Below are 12847 nucleotides of genomic sequence, written 5' to 3'. Positions count from 1 at the left end.
GGGAGGCATGCCATTGCCTTGGTTTCAACAGATAGGCAGCAGCTGTCTGGAGCATCATGGGACACAGGGCTGCCAAGCATAGCCTGATTGGGGGTGGGGGGCATGACCCCCATTTATATCAGAAGACTTCTGTTTATCCACCACTGCTGTTAATGATAACCCAAAACATTACCACACTTCTTGCCAACAAGCTCAGGGAAAAGTTAACCTTCTTTATTCTTAAATTTGAAGGTAAATATAATTAGTGAAAGACGTATAATAGGATAAAAGACAAAAGTTAAGGAACTTTGGAGGAATTTCATTTGATATATTGTTCTTATCTGCTGTGCCACTCATAATATTGAGTGTTACGTTTATTCTTACCCATTGTCCTTCAGGATATTTTGAAATATTGCTTTTAAACATCTAGAAAATTTTAAAAGACTTTGTGATTAAAATAATTTACATAAAAGAGGTTGATCAACATTCCTTTATTTATGCTTTACTATTTTCTTAATTTTATAGGATATAAAGTGTGATTGAACTGAACATCTATTTGGTTGATCCTCATCATGAACCGTGCTTTTAGCAGGAAGAAAGGTAAGTGTGTCCACTAAAGACCTGGCAGTCATTTCAATATTACTGTTCAAATCCAGCAGAGATGTTAAGAAATCACTTTTTCTGATTATCAAACCATGTGACTCTAGAATGAAGTTAGAGTTGCAAAAAATAAAGTGATCTGACAGGAAGTTAGTCCTAACTTCACTTTTCATAGCCATAGTACTAAATTCCCTGAGCTTACATGGGCTATAGTGTTTTAAATTCACTCGTGTGTGTGTGTGTGTGTGTGTGCATGAACTTCACTTTTTATTGAATAATGAATAAGGATTCATGATGGGTGAATTGATAGCAAGAGGCCAAATAAATTTGTTATTAATTTTAAAGTAGGAATTTAAAATAAGTATAAATATATCGTAATTATCAGTACAGAAATTTTTTTAAGGGGCAGGAAAACATGGCATTTGGCAAAATATTTCTTGATACACTCATAGGAAAGATAGAAAAATTTGATAGTTTTATATAGTTCAGTAAAGTTAAAATAATGTATCCTTGCCATTCTAGAAGGAGTTCTCTAGTGGTGGGCACAGGGCTCTCTCCTGTTTAACATGCTGTCAATGACCTGGGAGAGAATACTTAAATGATGCCACTCAAGTTCTTAGGTGATTGAAAGTAGGAAGAGATAACTGATGTGGTAGGATTACAGGCATATGGGGGGAAATGACTAGTTAGGTCATATTCCACACTGTAAACTTAATAAGATATTGTAAATTGCCAAACATGGGTCCAGAACCTCTAACACTTCTATACTTATTTATATATGGTTATTATTTGGAAGATGCACCTTAATTGCTGTGTGGGTAAAACATGGCTGAAGAATAAAGTCATCAGTGTGGTTATCAAAGGTTCCAGTTCATTTTCTAATGGATGAATAATGAACAGTCTTGAACCAGGAAACAGATTAATTGTTCTACTCCATGTCCTCAGTCACAGTGTGTTCTTGCTTTTAAGGATGAATTGACACACTGTAACATGCCTGGTTGAGAAAGGCTGAGATGACTTCAGGACTTTCAACCATGCAACAGGAAGCATGGCTGAGAACCCTTGGTGTGGTCTTGCAATTTTGGAAGACCTATGAATGTTTGAATGCTGTCATTTGTTCATGGAACTAACTTTAATAAAGGACAAATGGGTGTAAATTATAAGGTCATTGATTAAATGTAGGAAAAAAATTCCAACAAAGTTGTGCCAAAGTATAACGGAATTATTCAAAGTATTACCTTTATTTTTTACTGAAATGAGAGGTGTTCGAACATTTGGATGTGGTACAGAGGATTAATGTATTCAGTAGGGATTTAGGTAATGTGAAGAACTTTCAGGCACTTTTCAACCCTGGGAAACTAGGAATTTATTATTTTACTTATTTTTCAGAATAAGAGGAAGGCAAAATGACATTTATTGTGGTCTGTAGCTTGCTTCTGATTTAAAACATATACCAAAAATGAAATCATGCTTCTTTTTATTCCCTTTACTAGTAAAAAATCTAGAAATAATTCTCTGATATAGAAGTATTTTTACTAAGACAATAAAAACCTTACATCACAACTCATCACTTTAAACACACTATCTTGTTTTTTAAAGACACTTCAATATCTTCGCTTCTTTTTATTTGCTTAGAATTCCCTTTCCCATGGTTTTAAAATTGAAACTTCACATTTCTAATTTACTCTTTATTTGAAGGGGATTTGGAGTGGTTTTTCACTGAGAAATCCCAAGTGTTGTATAGTAAGATGAGTAACTGGCGATTGTATATTTGTCTCACTTGAAGACAGTGGGAGTACAACCATGAGGAAAATCAGAGTGATCTAGAGAATCAAGAAGCAGAAACTTGTTATTTCCTGCTTTGCTGCATTCTCTTTAAATTTCTTTTGACTTCTCTTATTTTTCAAGTCTAGTGATTACATATCAGAAAATTTTTGATCAGTATTTCACTCCAGTTCATTTAGAACCGGGAAGTTCTACCTTAAGTTCACCAGTCACTTCACACTCTCTCATTTATTACAGTTGTAAAAAGAAAACTTCTTGGAGCCTGTGCTCCTAGTTTCAATCAGTAGCACTATTTGTTGAATTTTAATTTGAGATGTAAAACTGGAATTTTATCAGAGAATTCATATACTTGACCATCAGGAACTGTAATTATAGCCCTAGAGAATATATAATTCAAGTCATCTTTCCAATAACTAGCATCAACATACACTGTACTGTACTCTAAACAAAACAAGATCGTCTTTTATCTTTAAAAACTTATCTCTTATTTCATAGATATCCAATTTACTTGGTTATTACATGCAACCTTACTGAATCAGAAACCCAAGGAAAAGAGATTATCTTAAACCTAAACATAATTGTTTTTTTTCTCTTTTTATTAAATCTCCCAATTAGTAATTTGGTATTCTTTGATTGAATTGTCCAGGCACTTCACTGATTTTCTTTGCAAATGCTTTAATGGTTATTAGAGTTGCTCATAGGGTCTGGAAAAAACTGAATGTACTAGAATTGCATCATTTTGGACTATTTTGAAAAGCTCTGTAAAAATTATCTAACCCCAGATTCATAGATTAAATTTTAATTAATGTTTTATAGCTTCTTTCTTTCCCTATGTTAGCTTTCTTTTTGAACTTTTAAAATCTTATATTCTATTTATTATGTCAAAAATTAATCGTTTAGTTAAAAAAGCATAAACGTGATTATTCAACTAATTACACTTTATGTTCTTTAACTTGTCAGTTGATATAGTGATGAGTAGAAATAATCATAGTGCAAAGCACTTAAATTTCAATAGTTTTAAAATATTTTCCTTTTCATGAAAATTTTATTCAAATGCATCCATTCATCCATTAATATTTAGTTTTAAATTAATATGTTCAAAGTAGGTTTTTTCACTATTTTAAGCTCTGGTGATACAAGAATAATGAAGTTTACTGCATCTTTCTAGATGAACTCTTAATCTAAATACATTTGAATACCTAGATTTATTGACCCAGTAGTCAGAGTGGTTTGACAGCTGTCAAATATTTTTGAAATGTTGGCCTTTCCTTTTATGTGAATGTTCACTATTAAGTCAGTGATTATAGTTTAATATCAAGAAAGGGAACACATTCTAGAGTGTCTGTTCCTGTTTCATCACCAATTCTATGGATCCAGTATCTTTTGTGGGTCCATATAGTGACCAAAGGCATCACCTGTACCCTTTCTTCAAGGTCAGACACATCTATATGAGTTAACATATAGTTTTGTCCTGTCAGTTTTTTCTTTTGCCAAAGTATAAATTAGAATGACATTAAAGACTCATTTTGGAAATGCTTCAGGTTTAATAGGTGTATTACCTATACTAGAGGTATGTAATGAACAACCGTTAAATCGTCAGCACTTGGTGTGTGGATGTAGATTTTTTGTAATTGTAGTAACTGCAGCTTATCCGCTGGTAATTTAGTATTGTGATTATTTTAGTCTTTCACCAGTAACAGCTAGATATACCTAACCTCTTTCTAGGTTACTGCAATACGAGACTATAACAAAGGCAGTGTCATGAGTTTTCAAATAATAGTGTTTTAGAGGAGAAAGCAGTTATCCCTCTGCTTCAGGATTGGAATGAACCATCGGATTCAAACTTTAGTTAGACTTTGCATCCTCCTGAGCTATGCTCTGTGTCTTGGAAAAGGAGACATGAGAAGAATTGAGTTAAGAGGTAAAAAAAAGGAACTAGATATTTTTCTGGGTTTTCTGAAGGCAGATCTTTGGTGTTTTTATTATCTTGGCATACAGTATTGTGATAAATTTATTTTAATATACAAGAGCAAGACTATATTCCAAATCTAAGTACAAATTATTCTTGAATTAATCATATCACTATCCAGTAGCAGTCATAAAGAGAAAACTGTAGTTAAAATGAAAATCCATACAAGAAATAAGAGTTATACATTATTGTCAATGTCAGTATGTCAATACCGCTCTTTGAAGCCTAGGATGTATTGCTTCTCAAAATATTTCACCCAAGTACGGCTGTCACATATCCACTTCAGTAATCAGAAATAGCCCTAAAATTCATCATGGGCACAGGATTTTATTGATCCCTCATGTTTCGTCTTAGAAATCCTTGTAAATATTGCATTGAACTCCATAAACATATTTAATATATAGTGCATTATCCTTTGAATGGTTTAAAATAATTAAAATTCCAGGAATATCTGCCATTTTCTCTATGTCTTCACATTCCTCCAGTTTGAGAACATATTAATTATACCGAACTAGTTTCTGTTAACATCATTTTTTTTTTTTTTTTTTTTTTTTTTTGCGGTATGCGGGCCTCTCACTGTTGTGGCCTCTCCCATTGCGGAGCACAGGCTCCGGACGCGCAGGCCCAGCGGCCATGGCTCACGGGCCCAGCCGCTCCGCGGCATGTGGGATCTTCCTGGACCGGGGCACGAACCCGTGTCCCCTGCATCAGCAGGCGGACTCTCAACCACTGCACCACCAGGGAAGCCCTAACATCCTTTTTTTTTTTTTCTAACATCATTTTTAAATGTTCTGAATTGAATGTTGAAAATGCTTTGTTAGTAATCTGATATTTTCTTTTAGTGTGTACTTATTTAATATTTTTCATGGTAAAATATATGTCTGATTTTATTCTATTTATAATATTGATTCTAAATTTTTAAATTCCCATTAGGAGTAAAATATTCACAAAACTCCACTTAAGACATAACATATTTGAAGATTGAGAAGTTTTACTACAGACAAATGCAGTTTGTAAAAAATCAGCAAATTAGATTTGTGTAAACATTAGCATGTTTTGCTTTTTTCCTGCTTATATGTTCCACAAAATATTTTTGGAAGATATGTGGAATATATAAATCAAATTCAAAAATTGAATGAAAATTTTATTTTCTATTTTATCAATAATATACAATACAAATTACTTTCGATATCTTCTATTTTTTTTAACATCTTTACTGGAGTATAATTGCTTTACAATCTTCTTTTAATTACTTTTATTTCTATTATTCTATTACACTAATTTAAATAGTGTAATAATTTCAAATTACTGCATTTAAGATCATTTATATCCAAAACTCCTGATAGTGGACCCTCAATCAATGTTTCTTTAAATTGAGGTTAAAAAATTATCCTAATATTATATTAATTTTTAAATGAATTTAGTAGATTGATTCATTTCAGCTTTATATAAATGCAGTTGTTAGTTTAATGTTAGAATTTCCTGTTACTAGTTAATTCTTGATACTAAGGAGTAGTAACAGTCATGAGAAAAGAGCAGATTACTATTTATTGAAAAGGGAATTAAGAAAAATAACCTGTTATTCATGAGAGTATCACATGAAATAAGAAAAGTAAAACATAATTATTCACATAATTGATATAATTACTCATAGCCCAACTGATGTTCTTTTAATATTCTTTAAAAATTCAAAATTGTTTTTTTATTAGAAAGCTTTTAAAAGGAAAAGACTTTTATATTAAAGAAAGAATCCTATAATTACTTTGTGGTTACATTGTTCATATATCTGACTAGTTATTATTTCTCATTTTAGCAAAACTATCTCCAAATTAGAAGTGCTGCCATCCATATCAGACTCCTTTCAAATGCATGAATATGACACCCTTAGAACCTGTGATTTAATTTAACACTGTGTATTCTTCATTGCAGACAAATCATGGATGCATACGCCAGAGGCTTTATCAAAACATTACATTCCCTATAATGCAAAGGTAAAATAGTTCATATGATATTACTGAATTTTATTTTGCTATAGTATTATTGCTATTATATTATTTTTTTATTTAACATCTTTATTGGAGTATAATTGCTTTAGAATGTTGTGTTAGTTTCTGCTATATAACAAAGTGAACCAGCTATATGTATACATATATCCCCATATCCCCTCCCTCTTGCGTCTCCCTCCCACCCTCCCTATCCCACCCCTCTAGGTGGTCACAAAGCACCGAGCTGATCTCCCTCTGCATTACAGCTGCTTCCCACTAGCTATCTATTTTACATTTGATAGTGTATATATGTCAATCCTACTTTCTCAATTCGTCCCATCTTACCCATCCCCTTCCCCACGTCCACAAGTCGATTCTCTGTGTCTGCATCTTTATTCCTGTCCTGCCCCTAGGTTCATGAGAACCTTTTTTTTTTTCAGATTCCATGTATATGTGTTAGCATACGGTGTTTGTTTTTCTCTTTTTGACTAACTTCATTCTGTATGACAGACTCTTAAGTCCATCCACCTCACTACAAATAACTCAGTTTCATTTCATTTTATGGTTGAGTAATATTCCATTGTATAAACGTGCCACATCTTCTTTATCCATTCATCTGTTGATGGACACTTAGGTTGGTTCCATGTCCTGGCTGTTGTAGATACTGCTGCAATAAACACTGTGGTACATGGCCCTTTTTGAATTATGGTTTTCTCGGGTATATGCCCATTAGTGGGATTGCTGGGTCATATGGTAGTTTTATTTTTAGTTTCTCAAGGAACCTCCATACTGTTCTCCATGGTGGCTGTATCAATGTACAATCCCACCAACAGTGCAAGAGGGTTCTCTTTTCTCCACACCCTCTCCAGCATTTATTGTTTGTAGCGTTTTTGATGGAGGCGTGTGAGGTGTGAAGTGATACCTCATAGTTTTGATTTGCATTTCTCTAATGATTAGTGACGTTGAGCATTCTTTCATGTGTTTGTTGGCAATCTGTATATCTTCTTTGGAGAAATGTCTATTTAGGTCTTTTGCCCATTTTTGGATTGGGTCGTTTGTTTTTTTGATATTGAGCTGCTTGTATATTTTGGAGATTAATCCTTTGTCAGTTGCTTCGTTTGCAAATATTTTCTCCCATTCTGAAAGTTGTCTTTTGGTCTTGTTTATGGTTTCCTTTGCTGTGCAAAAGCTTTTAAGTTTCATTAGGTCCCATTTATTTCTTTTTGTTTTTATTTCCGTTTCTCTGGGAGGTGGGTCAAAAAGGACCTTGCTGTGATTTATGTCATAGAGTGTTCTTCCTATGTTTTCCTCTAAGAGTTTTATAGTGTCTGGCCTTACATTTAGGTTTTTAATCCATTTTGAGTTTATTTTTGTGTATGGTGTTAGGAAGTATGCTAATTTCATCCCTTACATGTAGCTGTCCAGTTTTTGCAGCACCACTTATTGAAGAGGCTGTCCTTTCTCCATTATATATTCTTACCCCCTTTATCAAAGATAACGTGACCATATGTGCGTGGGTTTATCTCTGGGCTTTCTATCCTGTTTTATTGGTCTATATTTCTGTTTTTGTGCCAGTACCATACTGTCTTGATTACTGTAGCTTTGTAGTATAGTCTGAAGTCAGGGAGCCTGATTCCGCCAGCTCTGCCTTTCTTTATCAAGATTGCTTTGGCTATTCTGGGCCTTTTGTATTTCCATACAAATTGTGAAATTCTTTGTTGTTGTTCTGTGAAAAATGCCATTGGTAGTTTGATAGGGATTGCATTGAATCTGTAGATTGCTTTGGGTAGTAGAGTCATTTTCACAATGTTGATTCTTCCAATCTAAGAACATGGTACATCTCTCCATCTGTTTGTATCATCTTTAATTCTTTCATCTGTGTCATAGTTTTCTGAGTACAGGTCTTTTACCTCCTTAGGTAGGTTTATTCCTAGATATTTTATTATTTTTGTTGCACTGGTAAATGGGAGTGTTTTCTTAATTTCTCTTCCAGATTTTTCATCATTAGTGTATAGGAATGCAAGAGATTTCTGTGCATTAATTTTGTATCCTGCTACTTTGCCAAATTCATTGATTAGCTCTAATAGTTTTCTGGTAGCAGCTTTAGGATTCTCTATGTATAGTATCATGTCATGTGCAAACAGTGACAGTTTTACTTCTTCTTTTCAGATTTTTAAATTTCTTTTTCTTCTCTGATTGCTGTGTCTAAAACTTCCAAAACTGTGTTGAATAATAGTGGTGAGAGTGGGCAATCTTGTCTTGTTCCTGATCTTAGAGGAAATGGTTTCAGTTTTTCACCATTGAGAACAATGTTGTCTGTGCGTTTGTCATATATGGCCTTTATTATATTGAGGTAGGTTCCCTCTATGCCTACTTTCTGGAGAGTTTTTATCATAAATGGGTGTTGAATTTTGTCGAAAGCTTTTTCTGCATCTATTGAGATTATCATATAGTTTTTATCCTTCAATTTGTTAATATGGTGTATCACATGAATTGATTTCCATATATTGAAGAATCCTTGCATTCCTGGGATAAACCTCACTTAATCATGGTGTATGATCCTTTTAATGTGCTGTTGGATTTTGTTTGCTAGTATTTTGTTGAGGACTTCTGCATCTATGTTCATCAGTGATATTGGCCTGTAGTTTTCTTTTCTTGTAACATCTTTGTCTGGTTTTGTCATCAGGGTGATGGTTGCCTCGTAGAATGAGTTTGGGAGTGTTCCTCCCTCTGCTACATTTTGGAAGAATTTGAGAAGGATAGGTGTTAGCTCTTCTCTAAATGTTTGATAGAATTTGCCTGTGCAGCCATCTGGTCCCAGGCTTTTTTGGTTGGGAGATTTTTTTTTTTTTTTTTTTTTTTGGCGGTACGTGGGCCTCTCACTGTTGTGGCCTCTCCCGTTGTGGAGCACAGGTCCGGACACGCAGGCTCAGCAGCCATGGCTCACGGGCCCAGCTGCTCCACGGCATATGGGATCTTCCCGGACCGGGGCACGAACCTGTGTCCCCTGCATCGGCAGGCGGACTCTTAACCACTGCGCCACCAGGGAAGCCCTTGGAAGATTTTTAATCACAGTCTCAGTTTCAGTGCTTGTGATTGGTCTGTTTATATTTTCTGTTTCTTCCTGGTTCAGTCTCAGAAGGTTGGGCTTTTCTAAGAATTTGTCCATTTCTTCCAGGTTTTCTATTTTATTGGCATATAGTTGCTCGTAGTACTCTCATGATCCTTTATATTTTTTCAGTGTCCGTTGTTACTTCTCCTTTTCCATTTTAATTCTGTTGATTTGAATATTCTCCCCTTTTTCTTGATGAGTCGGGCTAATGGTTTATCAATTAGGTCTATCTTCTCAAAGCACCAGCTTTTAGTTTTATTGATCTTTGCTATTATTTCCTTCATTTGTTTTTCATTTATTTCTGATCTGATCTTTATGATTCCTTTCCTTCTGCTGACTTTGAGGTTTTTTTGTTCTTTTTTTCTCTGATTGCTTTAGGTGTAAGGTTAGGTTGTTTATTTGAGATGTTTCTTGTTTCTTGAGGTAGGATTGTATTGCTATAAACTTCCTTCTTAGAACTGGTTTTGCTGCATCCCATAGGTTTTGGGTCACCATGTTTTCGTTGTCATTTGTTTCTAGGTATTTTTTTTCATTTCCTCTTTGATTTCTTCCGTGATCTCTTGCTTGTTTAGTAGAGTATTGTTTATCCTCCATTTTTTACAGATTATTTTCCTGTAATTGATATCTAGTATCAAAGCATTGTGGTTGGAGAAGATACTTGATATGATTTCAATTTTCTTAAATTTACCAAGGCTTGATTTGTGACCCAAGATATGGTCTATCCTGGAGAATGTTCCGTCAGCACTTGAGAAGAAAGTGTATTGTGTTGTTTTTGGATGGAATGTCGTATAAATATTAATTAAGTCCATCTTGTTTAATGTGTCATTTAAAGTTGTGTTCCCTTATTTATTTTCATTTTGGTTGATCAGTCCATTGGTGAAAGTGGGGTGTTAAAAGTCCCCTACTATTAATGTGTTACTGTCAATTTCCCCTTTTATGGCTATTAACATTTGCCTTATGTATTGAGGTGCTTCTATGTTGGGTGCATAAATATTGACAATTGTTATATCTTCTTCTTGTATTGATCCCTTGATGATTATGTAGTGTCTGTCTTTGTCTCTTGTAATAGTCTTTATTTTGAAGTCATTTTGTCTGATATGAGAATTGCTACTCCAGCTTTCTTCTGATTTCCATTTGCATGGAATATCTTTTTCCATCCCCTCACTTTCAGTCTGTATGTGTCCCTAGATCTGAAGTGGGTCTCTTGTAGACAGCGTATATAAGGGTCTTGTTTTTGTATCCATTCAGCCAGTCTATGTCTTTCAGTTGGAGCATTTTATCCATTTGCATTTAAGGTAATTATTGATATGTATGTTCCTATTACCATTTTCTTAATTGTTTTGGGTTTGTTATTCTAGGTCTTTTCCTTCTCTTGTGTTTCCTGCCTAGAGAAGTTCCTTTAGCATTTGTTGTAAAGCTGGTTTGGTGGTGCTGAATTCTCTTAGCTTTTGCTGTCTGTAAAGGTTTTAATTTCTCCATCGAATCTGAATGAGATCCTTGTTGGGTAGAGTAATGTTGGTTGTGGGTTTTTGCCTTTCATCACTTTAAATATGCCCTGCCACCCTCTTCTGGCTTGCAGAGTTACTGCTAAAAGATCAGCTCTTAACTTTATGGGGATTCCCTTGTATGTTATTTGTTTCTTTTCCCTTGCTGCTTTTAATTTTTTTCTTAGTATTTAATTTTTGATAGTTTGATTAATGTGTGTCTTGGCATGTTTCTTCTTGCATTTATCCTGTATGAGACTCTCTGCACTTCCTGGACTTGGTTGATCATTTCCTTTCCCATTTTAGGGAAGTTTTCAACTGTAATCTCTTCAAATATTTTCTCAGTCCCTTGCTTTTTCTCTTTGTCTCTGAGACCCCTATAATTCAAATGTTGGTGCGTTTAATGTTGTCCCATACGTCTCTGAGACTGTCCTCAATTCTTTTCATTCTTTTTTCATTATTCTGCTCTGCAGTAGTTATTTCCAGTATTTTATCTTCCAGGTCACTTATCCATTCTTGTGCCTCAGTTATTCTGCTATTGATTCCTTCTGGAAAAGTTTTAATTTCATTTATTGTGTTGTTCATCATTGTTTTTTTGCCCTTTAGTTCTTATAGGTCCTTTTTAAATGTTTCTTGTATTTTCTCCATTCTGTTTCCAGGATTTTGGTTCACCTTTACTGTCATTACTCTGAATTCTTTTTCAGTTAGACTGCCTATTTCCTCTTCATTTGTTTGGTCTGGTGGGTTTTTATCTTGCTCCTTCATCTGCTGTGTATTTCTCTGTCTTCTCATTTTGCTTAACTTACTGTGTTTGGGGTCTCGTTTTTGTAGGCTTTAGGTTCATAGTTCCTATTGTTTTTGGTGTCTGCCCCCAGTGGGTCAGGTTGGTTCAGTGGCTTGTGTAGGCTTCCTGGTGGAGGGGACTGGTGCCTGTATTCTGGTGGGTGCGGCTGGATCTTGTCTTTCCAATGGGCAGAGCCACGTCTGCTGTTGTGTTTTGGGGTGTCTGTGAACTTATTATGATTTTAGGCAGCCTCTCTGCTAATGGGTGGTGTTGTGTTCCTGTCTTGCTAGTTTTTGGCGTGGGACGTCCAACACTGGAGCTTGCTGGCCGTTGTATGGAGCTGGGTCTTAGTGTTGACATGGAAATGTCTGGGAGAGCTCTCACCAATTGATATTACATGGGGCCAGGAGGTCTGTGGTGGTTCAATGTCCTGAACTCAGCTCTCCAACCCAAGAGGATCAGGCCTGACCCCAGTCCAGAGCACCAAGACCCTGTCAGCCACATGGCTCAGAAGAAAAGGGAGAAAAAAAGAAAGAAAAAAAATAATAAATAATTTTTTTAATTATTAAAAGAAAACAGTTATTAATTTAAGAAAGTAATAATTATAATTTAAAAAAAAAGAAGAGAGCAACCATACTAATAAACAAATCCACTGATGATAACAAGCGCTAAAAGTGTACTAAGATTAACATAAAAATCAGAAACAAGTCAGTCGCAGACAACAAACCTAAGTCTACAGTTGCTCCCAATTCCACCGCCTCGATTTTGGGATGATTCGTTGTCTATTCAGGTATTCCACAGATGCAGGGTACATCAAGTTGATTGTGGGGATTTAATCCACTCCTGAGGCTGCTGGGAGAAATTTCCCTTTCTCTTCTTTGTTCGCACAGCTCCTGGGGTTCAGCTTTGGTTTTGGCCCCACCTCTGCATGTAGGTCACCCTCAGGCATCTGTTCCCACCCAGACAGGAAAAGGTTAAAGCAGCAGCTGATTAGGGAGCTCTTGCTCACTCATGGTGGGGGGGGAGGGAGAGATATTGTAGTTATAATTGGAATGCGGTGCAAGCCTGTGGCAGCAGAGGCCAACGTGACATTGCAACAGCCTGAGGCATGCCGTGTGTTCTCCCTGGGAAGTTGTCCGTGGATCATGG

At 35.3% G+C, this 12847-nt stretch overlaps 1 protein-coding gene across 13 annotated transcripts in view; it reads left to right on the top strand.

Annotated features, from left to right (window-relative positions):
* The window catches only part of GULP1 (GULP PTB domain containing engulfment adaptor 1), a 266982-nt gene that overhangs the window by 161108 nt on the left and 93027 nt on the right, over positions 1-12847 (top strand). For all 13 annotated transcript variants that reach the window (XM_067741242.1, XM_067741236.1, XM_067741244.1 and 10 more), the window contains 2 exons: positions 505-579; positions 6263-6324. In XM_067741242.1, coding sequence (XP_067597343.1) covers positions 552-579; positions 6263-6324 — 90 coding nt within the window. In that variant the 5' untranslated portion in view covers positions 505-551. The remainder of the gene's footprint in view (positions 1-504; positions 580-6262; positions 6325-12847) is intronic.

Source organism: Pseudorca crassidens, chromosome 6 (genome assembly GCF_039906515.1).
Source record: "Pseudorca crassidens isolate mPseCra1 chromosome 6, mPseCra1.hap1, whole genome shotgun sequence".
NCBI classification, from domain to species: domain Eukaryota; kingdom Metazoa; phylum Chordata; class Mammalia; order Artiodactyla; family Delphinidae; genus Pseudorca; species Pseudorca crassidens.
This window is presented reverse-complemented; position numbering and strand designations above follow the sequence as displayed.